Below are 16,716 nucleotides of genomic sequence, written 5' to 3'. Positions count from 1 at the left end.
TATATATATAATATATATATTAAGTTAAATCATATTTTATTATTCATCTTAGAATTTACGTTTTAAAATAATTTAAATATTAAATTATTTTTAAAATTATTTTTTTTTACTTTTTGTTTATTTACTTTATTTAATAAATTGTATTATTTTGACACTAAGAAATATTAAATATCAATTTGAACTATTTAAATAACATAATCACATTATGTTAAACTAATCGAGTATGTTAAAAATTCAACACAAAATGTTAACAAGAACTTTGGAACTTGGAAAGTGGATCGTTTTCAGCACAAATACAAAATATTTTTTTACTGTGCAGAAATGGATTGATTTACCCAGACAGATTTTGACATACAGAAATTAAAAATAACAAAATGTTATTTAATTCAAAGAATTGGGTTGCTCCTTTAATATTTAATAATATATGATCATGTCTAAGCTGATATCGAGGAAAAACGTACAAAATGATATTCATGCACGATAATATAAGAGGAAGACGAGAACATCGAAGACAAGCGGTGTATTCGCCGGGATGCGGAGGATGCTACTTGAATAGGAACCGGAACTCGCGATTCGTGCTCGGAATCGGCTACGCGATCGCATCGTGTACGGGTCGCGCATATGAATCAAATAAGAGCCAGTCGAGAGGATTTCCTATCGGAGGAGGAAGGCAGAAAGAGAGAGGCTGTTGGAGTTAGCCATTGATTTCTTCGACATATGTGCAAAAATAAATCTATCCTGTATACGAAGGGAATGCACCACGGATGATGAACGGAATCGCGAAACCGCAGGAATGAATCGAAAACCGCGCGACGAGATTGCCGCTCTTATGATCCATGAAAAGTCGATCACGACTATCAGAATCGCGAAATTAATGACAGATCGTTTTCTCTTCCGCAGAGAGGGTGGAAAAGATGACTATATTGAAACTTCCCGACAAGTTACGTATGATACGAACTTAACCCTTCGTAGACACATTTTTTTTCATTTTTAATGGCTCAGACGAAATTTCATACTCAAATTTCTTGGCACAAATTTCAATTTTTATTAAATAAAGATTTTAACACATTTGAGTTAAATAACTATTTGGCAACGTAACAAAGATGTTGAAAAGTAATTCTGAATTTTAGATTTTTTTCAAAGCCTGGAAGAGTAAAAAAAAATTTGAGCTCGATAAAAGAGACAAAATGCCAAGGAAATGCCAAGTAAAAGTATGTAAGTCTATGAAGAATTAAGAACATCAATAACATCTATTCTTATTAATGTAAATTAACTTTAATTTCGATTTAATTTACTCATCTTTTTTTAATTCTTAGAATTATAAAAAATCGAAGAGTTAATTGAACAGAGATCAAAATTAAACTACATCGGTACAAATGAGTATTAGAAAAAAAGAAAGAATAAGTTAATTCGATATTAAAGTTAATCTATATTGATAAAAATGAGTTTGAATGATCAGAGAATAAATTCCAATTATTTCAATTAAATTAACAATAAGAAATAATTTGTACTAAATAATACTAATAAGAGAGATTGGATATTAATAAATGCAAATAATAAATTACACGCCTTTAATATATAATAAAGATTGTAAAAAGACAAAAAATAGATTATATTATGTACATAATGTATATATTTAAATTTAAATATTATATTAATGTTCAATTTATATACTTTATTAAAATTAATTAACATAGCATATTTAAGTAGTACATTTAAATTTTAAAAAAGTCAAAAATATAATAATATATATTTTTGCTAAAAGAAGTAAATTAACCTTTTAAAAAATCGGCAATTTAAATATAATAAGAATATTTAGATTTAAAAATAAATTTGAAAAATTATTGGACATCACAATATTTTTATCCTAATATCTAAAGCTTTATTTTTAGATTATATGAAACTTAGTAATTTCGAACAAATCGAATCTTATCGATTTCTTTTAATCACTATCAAATTATCATTTATCTGAAATTTCTTAAAAGGCGATAGAGAAACTCACCTTTCTGACATGTTTCCAATGATCAAATAACTACGAATACCACATACATTTTTTTCATATTGAGTATAGATAATATTATAAAAGGGTTGGAGACATGTATTGAAGTACTTTTGTTTAAAAAATAGTATTAATAAAATAATTGTATTTTATATTTCAACAAAACACAAATATTTTATATTTTATGGGAGCATATAAAAGTATTTTGTATTTTATATTTTAGTATTAAAAAAACGAAAGATTAAAAATACTTTGTATTTTCTATTTTAAATACTAAGATAGACAATCAATCTTGAATCACAAAATATAGAAAATCGATTTTTTAATTTTAATACAAAATACTTTAATGTGCTCCATTGAAATACAAAATACACTTATATTGCAAATACTGTGTTTTAAATAAAGGTATATCAAATATGATCCAGATCCAGATATTTTTCAGTTCGTGCTAAATATTTCATTTATCGTCCTATCCGTTTGGTACGAGACTTCAGAAAAAAAATCATCGATTCACACATCGACGTTCAGCACACATATTATACATTTAATATAAACTTTTTATCGCATTAAACAGATGTCACCGAAGCAACAAAATGGCAAATGGATGGACTCGGGAGAATTAACTGCCCTCTACGCATTTCTCGAAAGGGAAAGAGAGCAAGAAATATGCTTCTTACCAGGCAACGACAGGTCCGTAATTTTCTTTGACCCTGCTAACCTTGAATCGAGCGCGACGACACGTCGCATAAATGCCGTCGCGTAAACACAAAAAAGGGAGAATGTTCATAAACAAGAGACGGCAATAAATATCTTACATCTAGATGCGCAATTAAAAAATATTTCCGAATATTTCATTAAAATTTAACGGTGTAACCGATCGAGATTAAAGATTCTCGACAAAAATCTCGATATTATTCAATAATTTATTCAATATGTGCGTGTTAATTTATCATAAATTTCCATTTTAATAATCAATGGAAATAGGCTCCTGTTAAAATATTTTAATATTCTATCGTCACGATGATTCCTATTTCGCGGAAAGTCTTGAGAAATACGCAGTATTTCCGGAAAATTCTTAGAAAACCCGGAAGAGTCCTTGCGTGTGTTTCGATTCGCGTACGAATGGCAAAAGCCGCTTATGGCATCGGTGGCGGGAGGGAGGAAAACAGTTTCAAAAGGGGAGAAAATGTGTTTTTTCCAGAAGCAATCCGGATGAACCGATACTGAGTATTTCAAGTCGAAGACGCGTGTTCGAGACTTTCACCGAGATTTTCCATGTGATCGTGATCCGGGAAATCAGCCCTCGCGAAGCCGGCTGATTTCCCTCCGGGCCGGCCAGACGCGTTCGCAATTTTGCGAAGTCCTAAGTCTGCGCGGCCAAAGTAATGGAAATCCCGACGATGGGCGCATTCGCGAACACGACGCGATTACTCACTAGCACTCACCGTACGCGGCGTAGTATCCTCGTCAGATCCGCAAGAAGGCACAGGCCGTAACGTCAGGATCACTCCGCAATCAACGGACACTTCACTCGCCGAGACGCCGGGTCACTGCGTTTCCGACTTGGTCGGTTCGACTGCGCTTGTGCGTCTCCCCCGGTAGGTTAAGTTGAAGTGCGCCGACACTCGTCAGACTGGTGGCGCCATCCGACGCCGTCGGGGCGAACGACGATGGACGATCGCGCAGGCGGAAAGTTCAAAACGCTACAACGCCGGCAACCGAAACGCATATCACCGACGAGATACTATTAAGATTTAAACACAATAGGTACAGGGAATATCGAGCCATCCAATCAGAGCTCTGGGATATAATATCGAATTTTCATATCAGAACTCTGATTGGACAGCTCGTTATTTCCTGGTGCTTATTGCCTATACTTATTGTGTTTAAGCCTTTAAAGATTGTCAACCCTGGACAAATTTTCGGCGGTATAAAAAGAGCCTCAAGGATCTGAAAATAATTGAAAAACGCTGATATTATCGACAATGGATGCAAATTTATTATTATTAACATAAATATTTGACTCATACATTATTAAATTCATGATTTTTTATTACCTAAATGTTCTATAAGTAAATATGCATACTTGTAAAGTTATAATATTCTATATATTGCAAAAAAATTATAATTTTTTTCTCTGCGATCATCTCTGTTGATAATCAAACTTTGACGATAATATTGAAAATCACGATTTTAAAGAAAAATCGAATATTATTGAGTTATAGATGTATCATTATATCTACTAAATTAATAAGTAATAAAATTAGTACAATATTATTGGTTAAAAACTGATTTTAACTTTTAATCATTTTAATATTCACAAGGATGCAAACTCCTGTAAGAATGTTGGTCTTTAATAATCTCGTCGGTGCGCGTATTATTTAATTCACTCTAAAGATCGGGCGCTTTTTTTTAATGTGATCGACACTAGAGGTCTACATAACAGAAATGCGACATAGAAGAATATGGTCTAATTGGTTGTCTGAACCACGTGATCAGAGCACCATTTTAATTCACTTGCATCTAATGCATCAAGATATAGTTTTGTAATGTACATACATATAGATTATATAGAGAAAAATTAAAACAATATAAAATGTCGAAGTGCAATAAAAAAACTAATATTATGGTGTAAATATTGTTATTTGTGTGAATATTTAGTATCGAACTTAATCTAATCTAATCTTTTCTTGAAAGCTGTGTTGATTTTGTGACTCTTTAAAGAACTTTTTTGTGAAAGAAAGTGCTGTGTATTTGACTGTAAAAATGTATACAAAAAAAGGGAAATATCAAAAAGAAGAAAATTCATTTCTTTTGTTTCGTCATTTCCCAATAAATTCTGAAATAAGAAATGTGTGGATCACTAATGTGAGGCAAATAAATGGATATTCTTGGCAGCCTACTGTCATCAGCTTATTATAAGGTTAGGAGTACTTGTACTGAAATAAAATGACGGTGGCTATCTAACCCAATCAACACAATGTTGCATCTCTGTTATCTAGGCCTCTAATAGACACGAATCTAGAGATTTTTTTATTGCTGCACTTTCTGAAGTACACACAATGCAATAAGTTGAAGTAAATATACATTTGTTTTACTTTTATTATTGCACGGTTCAGAGTGCAGCATAAAAAAACAGATCTTTGGACTGATTGTGTATCTATAAAAGGTGAAAAATGATAAAAATGGGAAATTTTCTAAATATTGACAATAAAGTTGTCTATGTTCAACAGATAAAGCAGTGTTGATTTACAATTGCTGTAAAATTCTTCAATATGAATTATTATAGTATTCTTACTTATTTTGGATCTAAATGTATAAACCAATCATACTGAAGAATTTTACAACAGTTGTTGCTATACTTTCTGTGCTGAAAGCAACTATTATGAATAAATTTACTCATTTTTATAATTTTTACCTTGTTTCAAGATACACATCGATTCCAAGAATTGAATGATAAACTCCCTAGGATCTCAATATTATTATAATCTTCAAATTAAATTACATAGCAACGTGTCGATATCGTTACACTGTCATTGTGTAGATATTATATGGTAAAAAAAAGCTGCACAATAATAAGATATAACAATACCAAACTATTGTTAGAAGTTACAGAATCGGAGTACACTTTGGCGAAAATAAAAATTGGAGCGCAATAAATATTTTGTTAGTACTATTCAAATCAATATTTAATAAAATTCAGTAAATTTGTTTTCAATGCAAGAGTGTAAAGAATTCGCTACTAATGTATTTATACTCAACTCCACAATCACTCGATATTTTTTTGAATTATCATATTCCCGCTGATGATAGAAAAGCCCATTCTCAGTCAAAAATGATAATGGAATCGACATCGATTTATTATCATTTCTGAGGGTTATCGTATACTACCTACATCATCGAAATCTGTAGTCACCGAAATGATATTGATCTCATGATGCGATCATTAAAAAATGACACTGAACGCGAGGTTACGCGATGACCGATACGTTCTAGCAATCGTTCGTCACTATAATCGACACTCCCGACGTTATTTGTAAATTATTAGTCACCGTACACTGATAATAAGTAAAATTCGCAGTTAATCGAGGATCGATCGTGCTACGTATTTTTGTATTTTCCGTTATGAATGAAAACTGTCATTTTGGCGGGGCGGGCGGGAACGCGTGACGTTGTAAGCAGCGCGTGACGTTGTAGGACATTTCCAAAATTGTAGCAAATCAAAATGTAAACTATTACGGCACGTAACCAAAAATTGAATGCTTTTTATGAATTCTTTAGCAAGTAGGATAATCAACGTTTCGACAATCAGGATGTTTCGCTTGACATTTCTTTAAGAGAATTTGAACAAATTAGGAAAAATTTATGTAGATATAAACTGGACTTCTTGATTTAATTTAAAATCGACGCGCACGCTTGCCAAAATATTTCTGGTGCGAATATAAGCGGAATAATGGGAAATTTGCGTAAAATGATAAAAAATATTCCAGATGGCAAGTTATTTAAATTATCCGCAATATATCGAAGAAAGCGACTTCTTCTTTTGTCAATTTTTATGATTCCCAACGATTACAAGCAATTTGATAACAATAGTTATAGATAACAATAGTTATAGATAACTCAAGTAACAAATTCCTCTTACAAATAGATTATGAACATTTTTATGGCAACTGAAAGGAAACTTGTTCCAAGCAACTATTTTCTTTCTTATAAGAAGCTATTAGCTATTTATCTGCACAGAAAAAAACAGCTGAAAACTTAACTGATTCAGCAAATCTACAGTCAATTTTCTATATTAAAAGTTAGTATAGCAAAGTTGACAATGGAATAACATTAGCGATTTATTAAACCATCAAATCTTCTTAGTTGAATTCTATAATAAATTATAGGTTTGCTACCACCCAATTAATTTTTTTTCTGTGGAATATTTCTGTTATATATTATATATAGTATATTCACTGTGAAAAAAATCTGATTTGAAAGTATTTATTAAAATTCTGAAAATAAACAAATAAAAATTTTCTGATCTAATATAAATGAATCTATTATCATTTTAATTAAGATTATTAGAATCCCGATTGATATAACCAGAATTTTCTGGTTTGTCCATTTTCAATCAGAAATTTTTCTCAGTATTTGAAAAATCTGTGTCTTCTCATGTAATTGGAACATCTTTCTAATGTCTCACAATTGAATAGACCAAAGCTATTTCGTCAATTTCAATTTTAAAGTAATGTACAAATTCTAATAAACAATATCTCTTTGCAGTGAAGTTCTTACAATTACAACTACGGTTCACTTTTTGCTACGAACTCTTCAAAGCATTTTTTATTTCAGTTAATAAAATTCCTTCTCCCGATTAGTCAATCAAAAGCATTTATATAGCGTCAAGTAGACTGCATTATAGTCAATCAGGATTGTTTCTTGAGAACATAAGCATAACTTTTAAATATTCAATATGTGCTGTTCAGAAACATAAACATTATCGTGAAAAATGAATGAAAAAGCATTACTTTATCTTATATCGTTTTCTTGACATTAAATCTCTGATTTGAAAAATTTCGCTGAAATATTTTGGACGTTTTCAATAAAATTTCAGCATTGCAGAAAAAATTTAAGTTTAATTTTTTTAAGTGATTTTTAATTAAAAAATTAGTTTTTAATAAAATTTAGGGAAATTTCACTTTAATTTTAGCAATTTTTTAATGTTAGTTGAGAAATTCACTTTTAATGAAATTTCAACAAATTTTCATCAATTTCGCTAAAATATTTCAAAAGATGGAATAATTTCATGGAAGTTTTTTCATCAGTGATTGATACTTAATTGATACCTGATTGAGTGTTACAGTTAAAGTGATATTAACAGAATCGCATTTTATTCTTTTCTACTGTGACATAAAATTGACTTATCAGGGATATACGATACGACTCCCCCAGCTCGTTTCCTCGCAAGTTATGCTAATCGCTACGTCAAGTTTCCTTTCACGGAATGCTAGGTGACGGACCGACGCGAGGATGCACGCATTCCGCAGGAAGCACGAAATTTAACGTTGTCGCGAATTCGAGGATGTCACCGAAAGCGGACATAGTCAGACACAGGAATACCGACAAGCAATGTATTTTCGTGACAGGAAGCGGACGTTAAGGACAATAGTGTTACGAATTGATGCGCATATCGATTAACCGATCATTCAACTCAGTGCATTGATTTTGCAATTCACTACATTATCTCATTGCAAACTATATTATTTATAATATAAAACTATGATTTCTAAGAGCAAAATGAATTTTTTTCTATTCATTTAGTATCGAAGATAATATGATGAAGTCATGAAGTTTTTTAAATTTTTTTTTAACGGAGCATTTTCGAAGATCATCTTTGTTTTTTTAATTGAAACTGTACGATTTTTTTTATATAGTTAGATTTCTATAGTTATTCTACATATAAAATATATAACATAAAATTAAAATAGAATTATCGAAAAATCAATATTTATGAGATATTTTATATTTTATTTTGGGACATTTTACATGAAATATAGAATATCTCATAAATTTTTAATTTTTTTGGTAATCGTATCTTAATCCTTTTATGAACAGAATAATGAGAAGAATCAATTGTAAAAAAAAAAACACATAGTTACTTTCCAACAAAATTATATATCTTGCAATAAGCAATTAGGTTTTTTTTTATATCAATTAATTTGCTAGACATTACATTAAAATAAGTTAAATGATATCGTTGTATATAGTTACGCTTATAATTTGAATTCATCATTTATTAATATTGCATACATGTGACATTTTATACTTTCAAAGTCATTTGTCTCGCATTAAATCATGAACGGAAGATCTAGATTCTTCTTCCCATGTCCGACATACAAAAATCCGTGATGCGGGGAGTTCAACTTATGGAAGAAAGTCATGCCATGCCAATACAAACTATGTAAAATGGCTATGCGATTGCCTAAGAGAAACTGCAGATTCCAACATCCTAAAAATTAATAAATGGAGATATTTCTCTCATTTTTATAGTCGATTTTAATATTCAACATTGTCTTAAGTACAATCTTAAAAAGTGTTAGAAATCACAGTGCCGTATTAACATCTTAAGGCATTTAATCTTAAGATAAGAACGGATTATAAAGATCGGCTATAAATAATAAAGTTATTATTATTATTATTATTACATGTTATACATCTAATAAATTATCGATTAGAAAAGTTGTAGCAATGCTGTGTCAAAAATTTTACCATTTATAATATTATAATATTGACTAAACATTTCTCGATTCTTTTTTCTTTTTAAATTCATCGCACCTTGAGGGACATCCATATCTATGCTGTCCAAAAAATCCAACGCATAATTGTAATCGGGTCGGAAAGATAAATTCACGTTCCACTTCTCCTTCGGAGAACAGGCATGCAAAAAGGATTTCAAATTCGAGGCGTCTACCTCGCAGAGACCGCTAAAACTCGAATTCTCAATTATGTCACCATTCGGACATTTAAACCAGGCACCTCGTGGAATAATCGCAGCGTCCTTCGTGATTAATTCCACAGTGGCCGCTAGACGATCTTCCTCTTTTAATTCCTTCGGCACGGGACCCTAAAACACCATTTTACATTTTTCATTATATTAGATTAAACTAGGATTAAATCGAATCTCTATAAAATAACTTAAACTAAAATAACATACATATTTTAAGCTACATTAATATTCAAAATAGCTCTATTCTCACAATAAATAAATTTCTTGAGGTCGATTTTTCAATCAATTTTTCGATTTTTCTCGGAGAAATTTAAAAGAAAAATCATTTCGCAATTACATCATAATAAATCTCAGGATCCTCATTTGGCGGAAACGGTGGGTTAACATCATAAACATTCCTGACAATGGACGGATCGCCTTCGAATATATTAATTGCCAGAGGGCTCAGGAATCGTGCGCTTTTTGTCGCTTTTGGCAGCAATAGCCAAGTCATACAATCTATACTGCAAAAAGAAACATCAGAAATTCGTTATTAAAATTTATATTGTAATTGATCTAAAACTAAAATTAAAAGACATAAAGAAAGCTCTTTATAAAGTAATTAACTCTTCTTCAAAATCCAAAATCAGCTTCGCAATGTCAACATTCTAATTAATGAATATTTTTTTATTAATATTTACAAAAATTATAGAATTGTTTCATATATCATATGTCTTTATCAGCTTCTTACCTGTAATAATATATTTGACCGTTCATGCAATCCTTTTCAAAACCATATGCGATATGGTAGTCGTTTTGTATCCCATTAATTCTACCCCAATAATAACATTTTTGAAAGTGATTTTCTGTCTGCAAAATGAGTAGCGAATTCTGCAGCAGTTGCGAACTTTCAGTACTTATGCAAACACCAGCGCAGCCAAATATATTAAGAGTTTCCAGTAACTTCAAGCAATCCATTTTACATAAATTACGAAGACGAGAGACCTCGACATTTCTAACAGTTTCTGACGCTCGAGATTGCTCTTTTCAAATGTTACGAACTAAACGGTGTTCTAAAATATCGTGTATCGATAATGGATTTTATTGTTTTATTAGATTTTTATATAATCCTTTTTAAATTTTCTTTTAAAAATGTTCTCCACTTTTCAAAACGTTTCTCCACTTTTAAAAATAATATAAGTATTAATTATTATAAACTTAGCTAGCTGATTAATAAGGGCGGCTTTCATAGATAAATCTTATATTTAAGTTCGCCCTAAGACTACAATTAGAGATTATCTTAAGATGTCATGAATCAATCAAAGAAATAAGAACGGATTAAGAATATCATCCTAATAATCACAAAAGAATATTCCTGGAAATCTATGCACAATAAGATATTCTATAATTCAGCTAAGAAAAGTAATTGCTCAATTTCTTCCTTTAATTCTTTTAAATTGGAATGAATAATGTATTTTCTCGTTTTTTTCTCTAAAAATATTTTTCTCTAAAATTTTGAAAAGAATAATGCTAATACCGAAGGCAAAATTTTTACAAACTTTTAAAAAAAAGAAAAGAATTATTCATATCCAAATAGTCACTCAGTGGAAAAAATTGTAGTGTAATGAGTAAAAATCATTTTTAAGAAAAAATAGTAAACTTAACTTGCAATTAAAGAAATTTGTTACGGCTTTAAAATGTATTTTCAATTATCGATTCGCGACCATTTTTTGCGAAGATAATGAAATTATGAAGAATATGAAATAATGAAGAATATGAAATTTGATCCTATTTACCGCTGATTTGAAGTGATTTTAATTTTTTTGAGAAGCAGCAGGCAAATTTCAAGAATAATTTTATCAAAAATTATCGAGATGTTTGAAAACATTTTACATTTTGAAATCTCTACTCTTAGATCAGTATTTCAGAAAACGATCTTACTTTTGTGAAGTGTTACAAACATAAATTAAGATAAAATCTCAAAATGTTTTACGAAATTTGCAAGGTTCCACAACGCGAATTAAAAATTACACACAAATGCAATTTATACAGCATTCGAAAGTGTGAAACTTTATTTTTAATTTGCTTTTTTATTGAGTTCTGTACAATTTTTTCATCGAATTATTCAACATTGAAACAAAAACTTTTGCTTCGATGTTGAGTAACTCAATTAAAAAAAAAATCAGAGCAAAAATAAAAAAAGCAATCAACAAAATTCATCATCTGAATATCGTCGGCATCATACGATGTCTTTGATATCTTCTGGCATCCCCTCCTCCTCTCTCTCCCTCTCCCTCTCTCTCTCTCTCTCTCTCTCTCTCTCTCTCTCTCTCTCTCTCTCACATTAATGTTCACTTGCTATTGCTAATTTTAATATAACATTATTTGAATGAAGACATTGCGAAAGGCAATTTTATGAACAAAATGCTTTACATGTATATATTTCTACGTGTAATTGACAAAATCTGAACTCTTTTCGGGACTCGATCCCCATCTCAGTATCAACTACACCAATTTTATTTAGACTGATGGCAATGATAAGGTCGCTGTCGCGTTGTACTATAATAAAAAAGTGTGTTAGATTTTTGATTGTTTTAGTTCTGAGTAATTTTAATCGAAAGTTTGTTGATGTCTAAACGTTTGTTTTCATAGAAGATTCCAAGTTACGCATGAAGTGCATGATACATCACTTATCCTTATTGTAAGTATACTAAATAATAAAGAAAGATAAAACGATCATACGCTTCATGCGTAACTCAGAATGCACTCAGAAAAAGCTAGTAATAGCACCGTGTTTGAGCAGTGGCACGACATACACAAATACGCAATGACACACATATAATTCATACATCATGTTAAGCAGCCTATTTCATATTTTTATGCATTTATAGGCATCGCGATGCTATTTCATTATCACTTGATATATTGCATATTAAAATCTTTTTAGAGTATCAAATTTGCCTTTTGAGTATCAAATTTAATTGTTATATTACTACAGTAATTCGGCATTTTATAAATCTGGAAAGATTTCGATGCGCAGTTTAAATGGCTATAAATATAGTACCTAATGACTATAAATATATGTATATTTACATATACTATGATATAGGTATATAAATTCACTGGGAATTATTTAAAGATCCAGCTTCGATTATGATCTTTATTCCATATTGGTTGTTTTAACAAATTACATTATCATTTAATTGTATATATTATTACAAAAATAATTTTACACTTTTTGAATTTACGAAAAACATATTCTGTGCATTAATTTCTGTAAATTTATCAAAGTTATCAGCTTAAATTTAGATAGATATATAGTATCGTATTATGGAAGTATCATACTACAGTATCATAAAAAAGAGTCTATTATTATTATTTATTAAATACTTTTGAACTTAATACAAAATATTATTATAAGGTAATATCATTATAAGGTCACATTTATATTTGTTTATGTCCTATAATATATACACATAAATAATACATACAATAATATAAATAATTCATAAATAAATAGAAATTTTGCTAAAAGAAAGCAATCTAATCTAGATCATCTATATGTTTTATTCCTTCGCTCAATATTTTATAGCTGATACGTTATATATATTTTATTCTCCAATGTATACCTTACAGTGCAATTCTCACAAAATTGCAAGAGGATCCGTAGAAACAAACTCTTTCTGAAATTCTTACAAAAAATATTAAGACGCATTTGTGTCTCGTGTCTTACTAATTGAAATTATTTGTCGACGACTTGGGAACTATGACACAAACACTACAATCAGCGCTGGCATCATTATTCACCATTGGCTCATTCTGGAATTTGTTCGTGTTCGAATATCCTCTCGGACAACCTAGGCCGTATCTCTCGTGCATATATACTTTGGTCATATGGAGTTTTTTTGCATATTCCTTTTATTACTCATACTACATCGGACAGCCACTAGTAGTGTCGTCACGATCATACATTGTATGCATCACCGCGATTGCATCGATATTTGTTAGCTTCTTTCGATTTAAGGTAAAAGTTTTAATACTCATAATTCCTAATATTACTCGACTTTTATCAAATATCTTAATTTTTATTTAATCACTTATTTCATTGACAGCATGAAAGGCATATTGATCTCACAATTATAGGCAAATACAATTTTGATCACAGAAGCATTTCTTAACATTGCACGAACATAACATTGAAGCATTGAAACTATCGTAGTTATGTTGCATAATGTTTCTGAGAAGTTTCTGCAGCAATGTCAAAATGTCCGCGTCGGTTCACAAAAACATTTCTGAAATATTACGAAAATGTTTGTGAAATCTTTCGGTGATATTAGTGCAATGTCCTTTTTAGTTTCATTAAAATATTGCAGAAATATACAAAAAATATATATTTGCGAGTAGGGAAGGTACCGACGTATCTTCTCTTCACATTTTTTATTTTTTCGTTTTGAAATGAGGTCTTCTTTCAAAGACTAACTATGCGTAGGGTACTATGATTTAATAATATATTATACAAATAAATCTATTATTAATAATATAAGAATAAAAATGTTGCGATTTAATAATGTATTTGCTTTTTTACTAACATATTTATTCCCGTGCACATACGGAGCTGAGCAAAATACATCATTAAAATATTTTTAATATTAAATATTTTTAATTACAAAATACAAAATATTTTCAACCTTTTGATTTGAAATACAAATTACTTCCAATCAAAGGACTGAAAGTAATTTGTATTTTATAACTTAAATACTAGCTAATTAATATAATAAATATAATTGACATGTGCTATGGGCAATTTATGAAAGTTTCTGAACACATCAATTTTAATGTTTGTATTATTATTTGTTGTATTATTTATTGTTTGTATTATTTATTGTAGACGAAATATGTTTGTTAAATTAATATTTTTGCTTATATAACTTTCCTAAATTAGCTTTTAATGAAACTTTTTTAAATCTTATGTTTCAAATGCTAATCGAATTTCGATAATTCCTTATCCATCATTTCCTATAAAAATTATTACATTGCAATAACAATTTTTATTCAAATATAAAATCGTAATAATTCATTTTTGTATCACATAATAAATTAATATGATTTTTTAAAGGAATTGAAGGGGTGCTTACATGAACTTTCAATAGTAGACGATACATTGGAAGCACTCGGAGCGCCAAAGAAATATCAACAGTTGCGTAACGAGATAATTCAAATAATCATCGGATGGATTGTATTCATATCTTTGGATTTATCAATAACGTTTTATTTTAATTTTGAATATTCTATTTTAAATACCGATGCCTTTTTATTTTTTGGTTTATTTTTCACTCATATGCATTATCTAGTATATAGTTATCCGAGATATGTTCATTTCTTAAGTGCTCTAATTTGGGCATCTATCATCAGGTTAGTATATACATATGTATCCATTACTAAGCAATTTTTTATTGACAATATAGAACAAAATGTTCACAATCTGAACAAGACCTTTTTAAAACTATTTAAATTCTTTAAGACACTTTATATAATTTCAAATAATTTTATTAGATATTGCAAAGAATGCTTTATACAAAAACTTAAATGGAAAAATAATAAAATTTTATACTGTTATACATATATGATAAATATATAAGAAACATATTTAAACACAAAAAGTAAATAACAAAATTCTAATTTAAGTCTGACATTGAGTATTTATTAAAAATATACATATATGCTATATATATCTTAATTTTAATGAAAAACTAAATTTCTCTCATTCAATTCAGATACGTAGGTTCCAGATTTCATCAAGTTAATGATCGTTTATATATACTCTATTCCGATCTTTTCGAAAATAATGCAGATTATAGAAGACAAAACAAATACCTTTTAGTGAATCATCGGATAACAGGAGCTAAGAATCACATGCGTTATATATGGATTATAATGTAATTTTTTTTTAAATTAACATGTACACATATGGGCGCGTACATATTTATTAGTGTGCCTCATTTTAACTTTTGGATCGTAACATCTCGAAAAGTATAAAAAATTTTTTTAAATATTTTTGAGAATACAACAGTTCAAGGAGAACATATTTTAGTCACATTATTTTTTTCTTGATAGAGATACCAAAAACATAATGGTTACTTTCAATTTTTAATGGAATTATATGAATTTTTATACAATATAATTTCTTTTTTTAATCATTTTACATACAAATATATTAAGGTAAAAATATAAAGAAATCAATAATTTACACGATATTATAGAGGATATCGAGGCTAAATGATATATATGACATATGGATATCCAATTGATTAATATTATATCACTGCAAAACAACAAAAGATAATATTGCATAAAAATGTAGTATATTTCCGCAAAAACAATGCGATCATGTTACAATAAGTTATTTTAGATTGAATAGTGTATTTTCAGAAACAAAAAATATTTTCAGTTTTTGATAACGAATAGTGAAATAAATCAATGATATATTAAATAGCTTTAACATATTGAAATATATTTTTTATTAAGTAATGAATGTACAAAAATGTAAACGAGATATTTTAATGGGGTCCATTGTTTTCCATTATCGTTATATAAAAATTTCTACATAAAAAAAGAGCAAAATCGATAATATTATAATCTATATAATGATTTTATTGTTAAATTCCCTCTTATTAAGTATATGATAACATATATCAATAATATATATCTATAATTATATTACGTATTATGCATTTTATCAGAAAATTATTAACAAAGTTACGTTATACATATTTTTTTTATTTCTTTAAAATTAAACATGTTATATTTTGAATTTTCGGATTTATAACTGATTCCAATAATTCCGTTTCAAATAATTGTAAGGATCTATCTAATATATAATATAAGGTCAGTTATTGTTAAAAGTTATAACATCTTATATGACATCTTTAAAAAAACGTCAAAAAATTAATCATGGTACTAATTTACAAAAATAATTTTTGTATTGTTCATGTATATGACTTGAAAAATTATCTTTCAATTTATATTTCATTTATTAGTTTATATTTTATTTATACGTGTAAAAAATTATTTTAAACAAGTAACAATTATCCCCGGTCGCTCTTACTTTATTTTGACAAATGTTGTAATAAAATGTTAAATCTTTCGTAAAACATTATTTTTTTAATAATCTTAATATTTCTTAATATTTTTATCAATATACTAATAATAAGATGAATACATTGATGAAAAAAAAACAAATAGTCAT

The 16,716-nt window shown here is 28.8% G+C and overlaps 2 protein-coding genes across 2 annotated transcripts in view; both read right to left on the bottom strand.

Annotated features, from left to right (window-relative positions):
- The window catches only part of LOC108693885 (nascent polypeptide-associated complex subunit alpha, muscle-specific form-like), a 119,249-nt gene extending 115,675 nt beyond the window's left edge, over positions 1 to 3,574 (bottom strand). Inside the window, exon 1 of the mRNA XM_018203065.1 lies at positions 3,445 to 3,574. The gene's annotated coding sequence lies outside the window, so the exon portion shown is untranslated. The remainder of the gene's footprint in view (positions 1 to 3,444) is intronic.
- A 5,258-nt stretch (positions 3,575 to 8,832) lies between these two features.
- Positions 8,833 to 10,448, bottom strand: LOC108693868 (radial spoke head protein 9 homolog). Its single transcript, XM_018203037.1, has 4 exons — positions 10,222 to 10,448; positions 9,829 to 9,994; positions 9,320 to 9,608; positions 8,833 to 8,993 (listed from the first exon to the last, which is right to left on the bottom strand). Exons 1-4 carry the CDS (start codon positions 10,446 to 10,448, stop codon positions 8,833 to 8,835), a joined length of 843 nt encoding a protein of 280 aa, XP_018058526.1.
- Between the last annotated feature and the right edge of the window lie 6,268 nt (positions 10,449 to 16,716).

The sequence above is a fragment of the Atta colombica genome, unplaced genomic scaffold, assembly GCF_001594045.1.
Source record: "Atta colombica isolate Treedump-2 unplaced genomic scaffold, Acol1.0 scaffold110, whole genome shotgun sequence".
Taxonomy (NCBI): Eukaryota; Metazoa; Arthropoda; class Insecta; order Hymenoptera; family Formicidae; genus Atta; species Atta colombica.
Note: the sequence above shows the minus strand (reverse complement) of the source record. Positions and strands in the feature narration are given on the sequence as shown.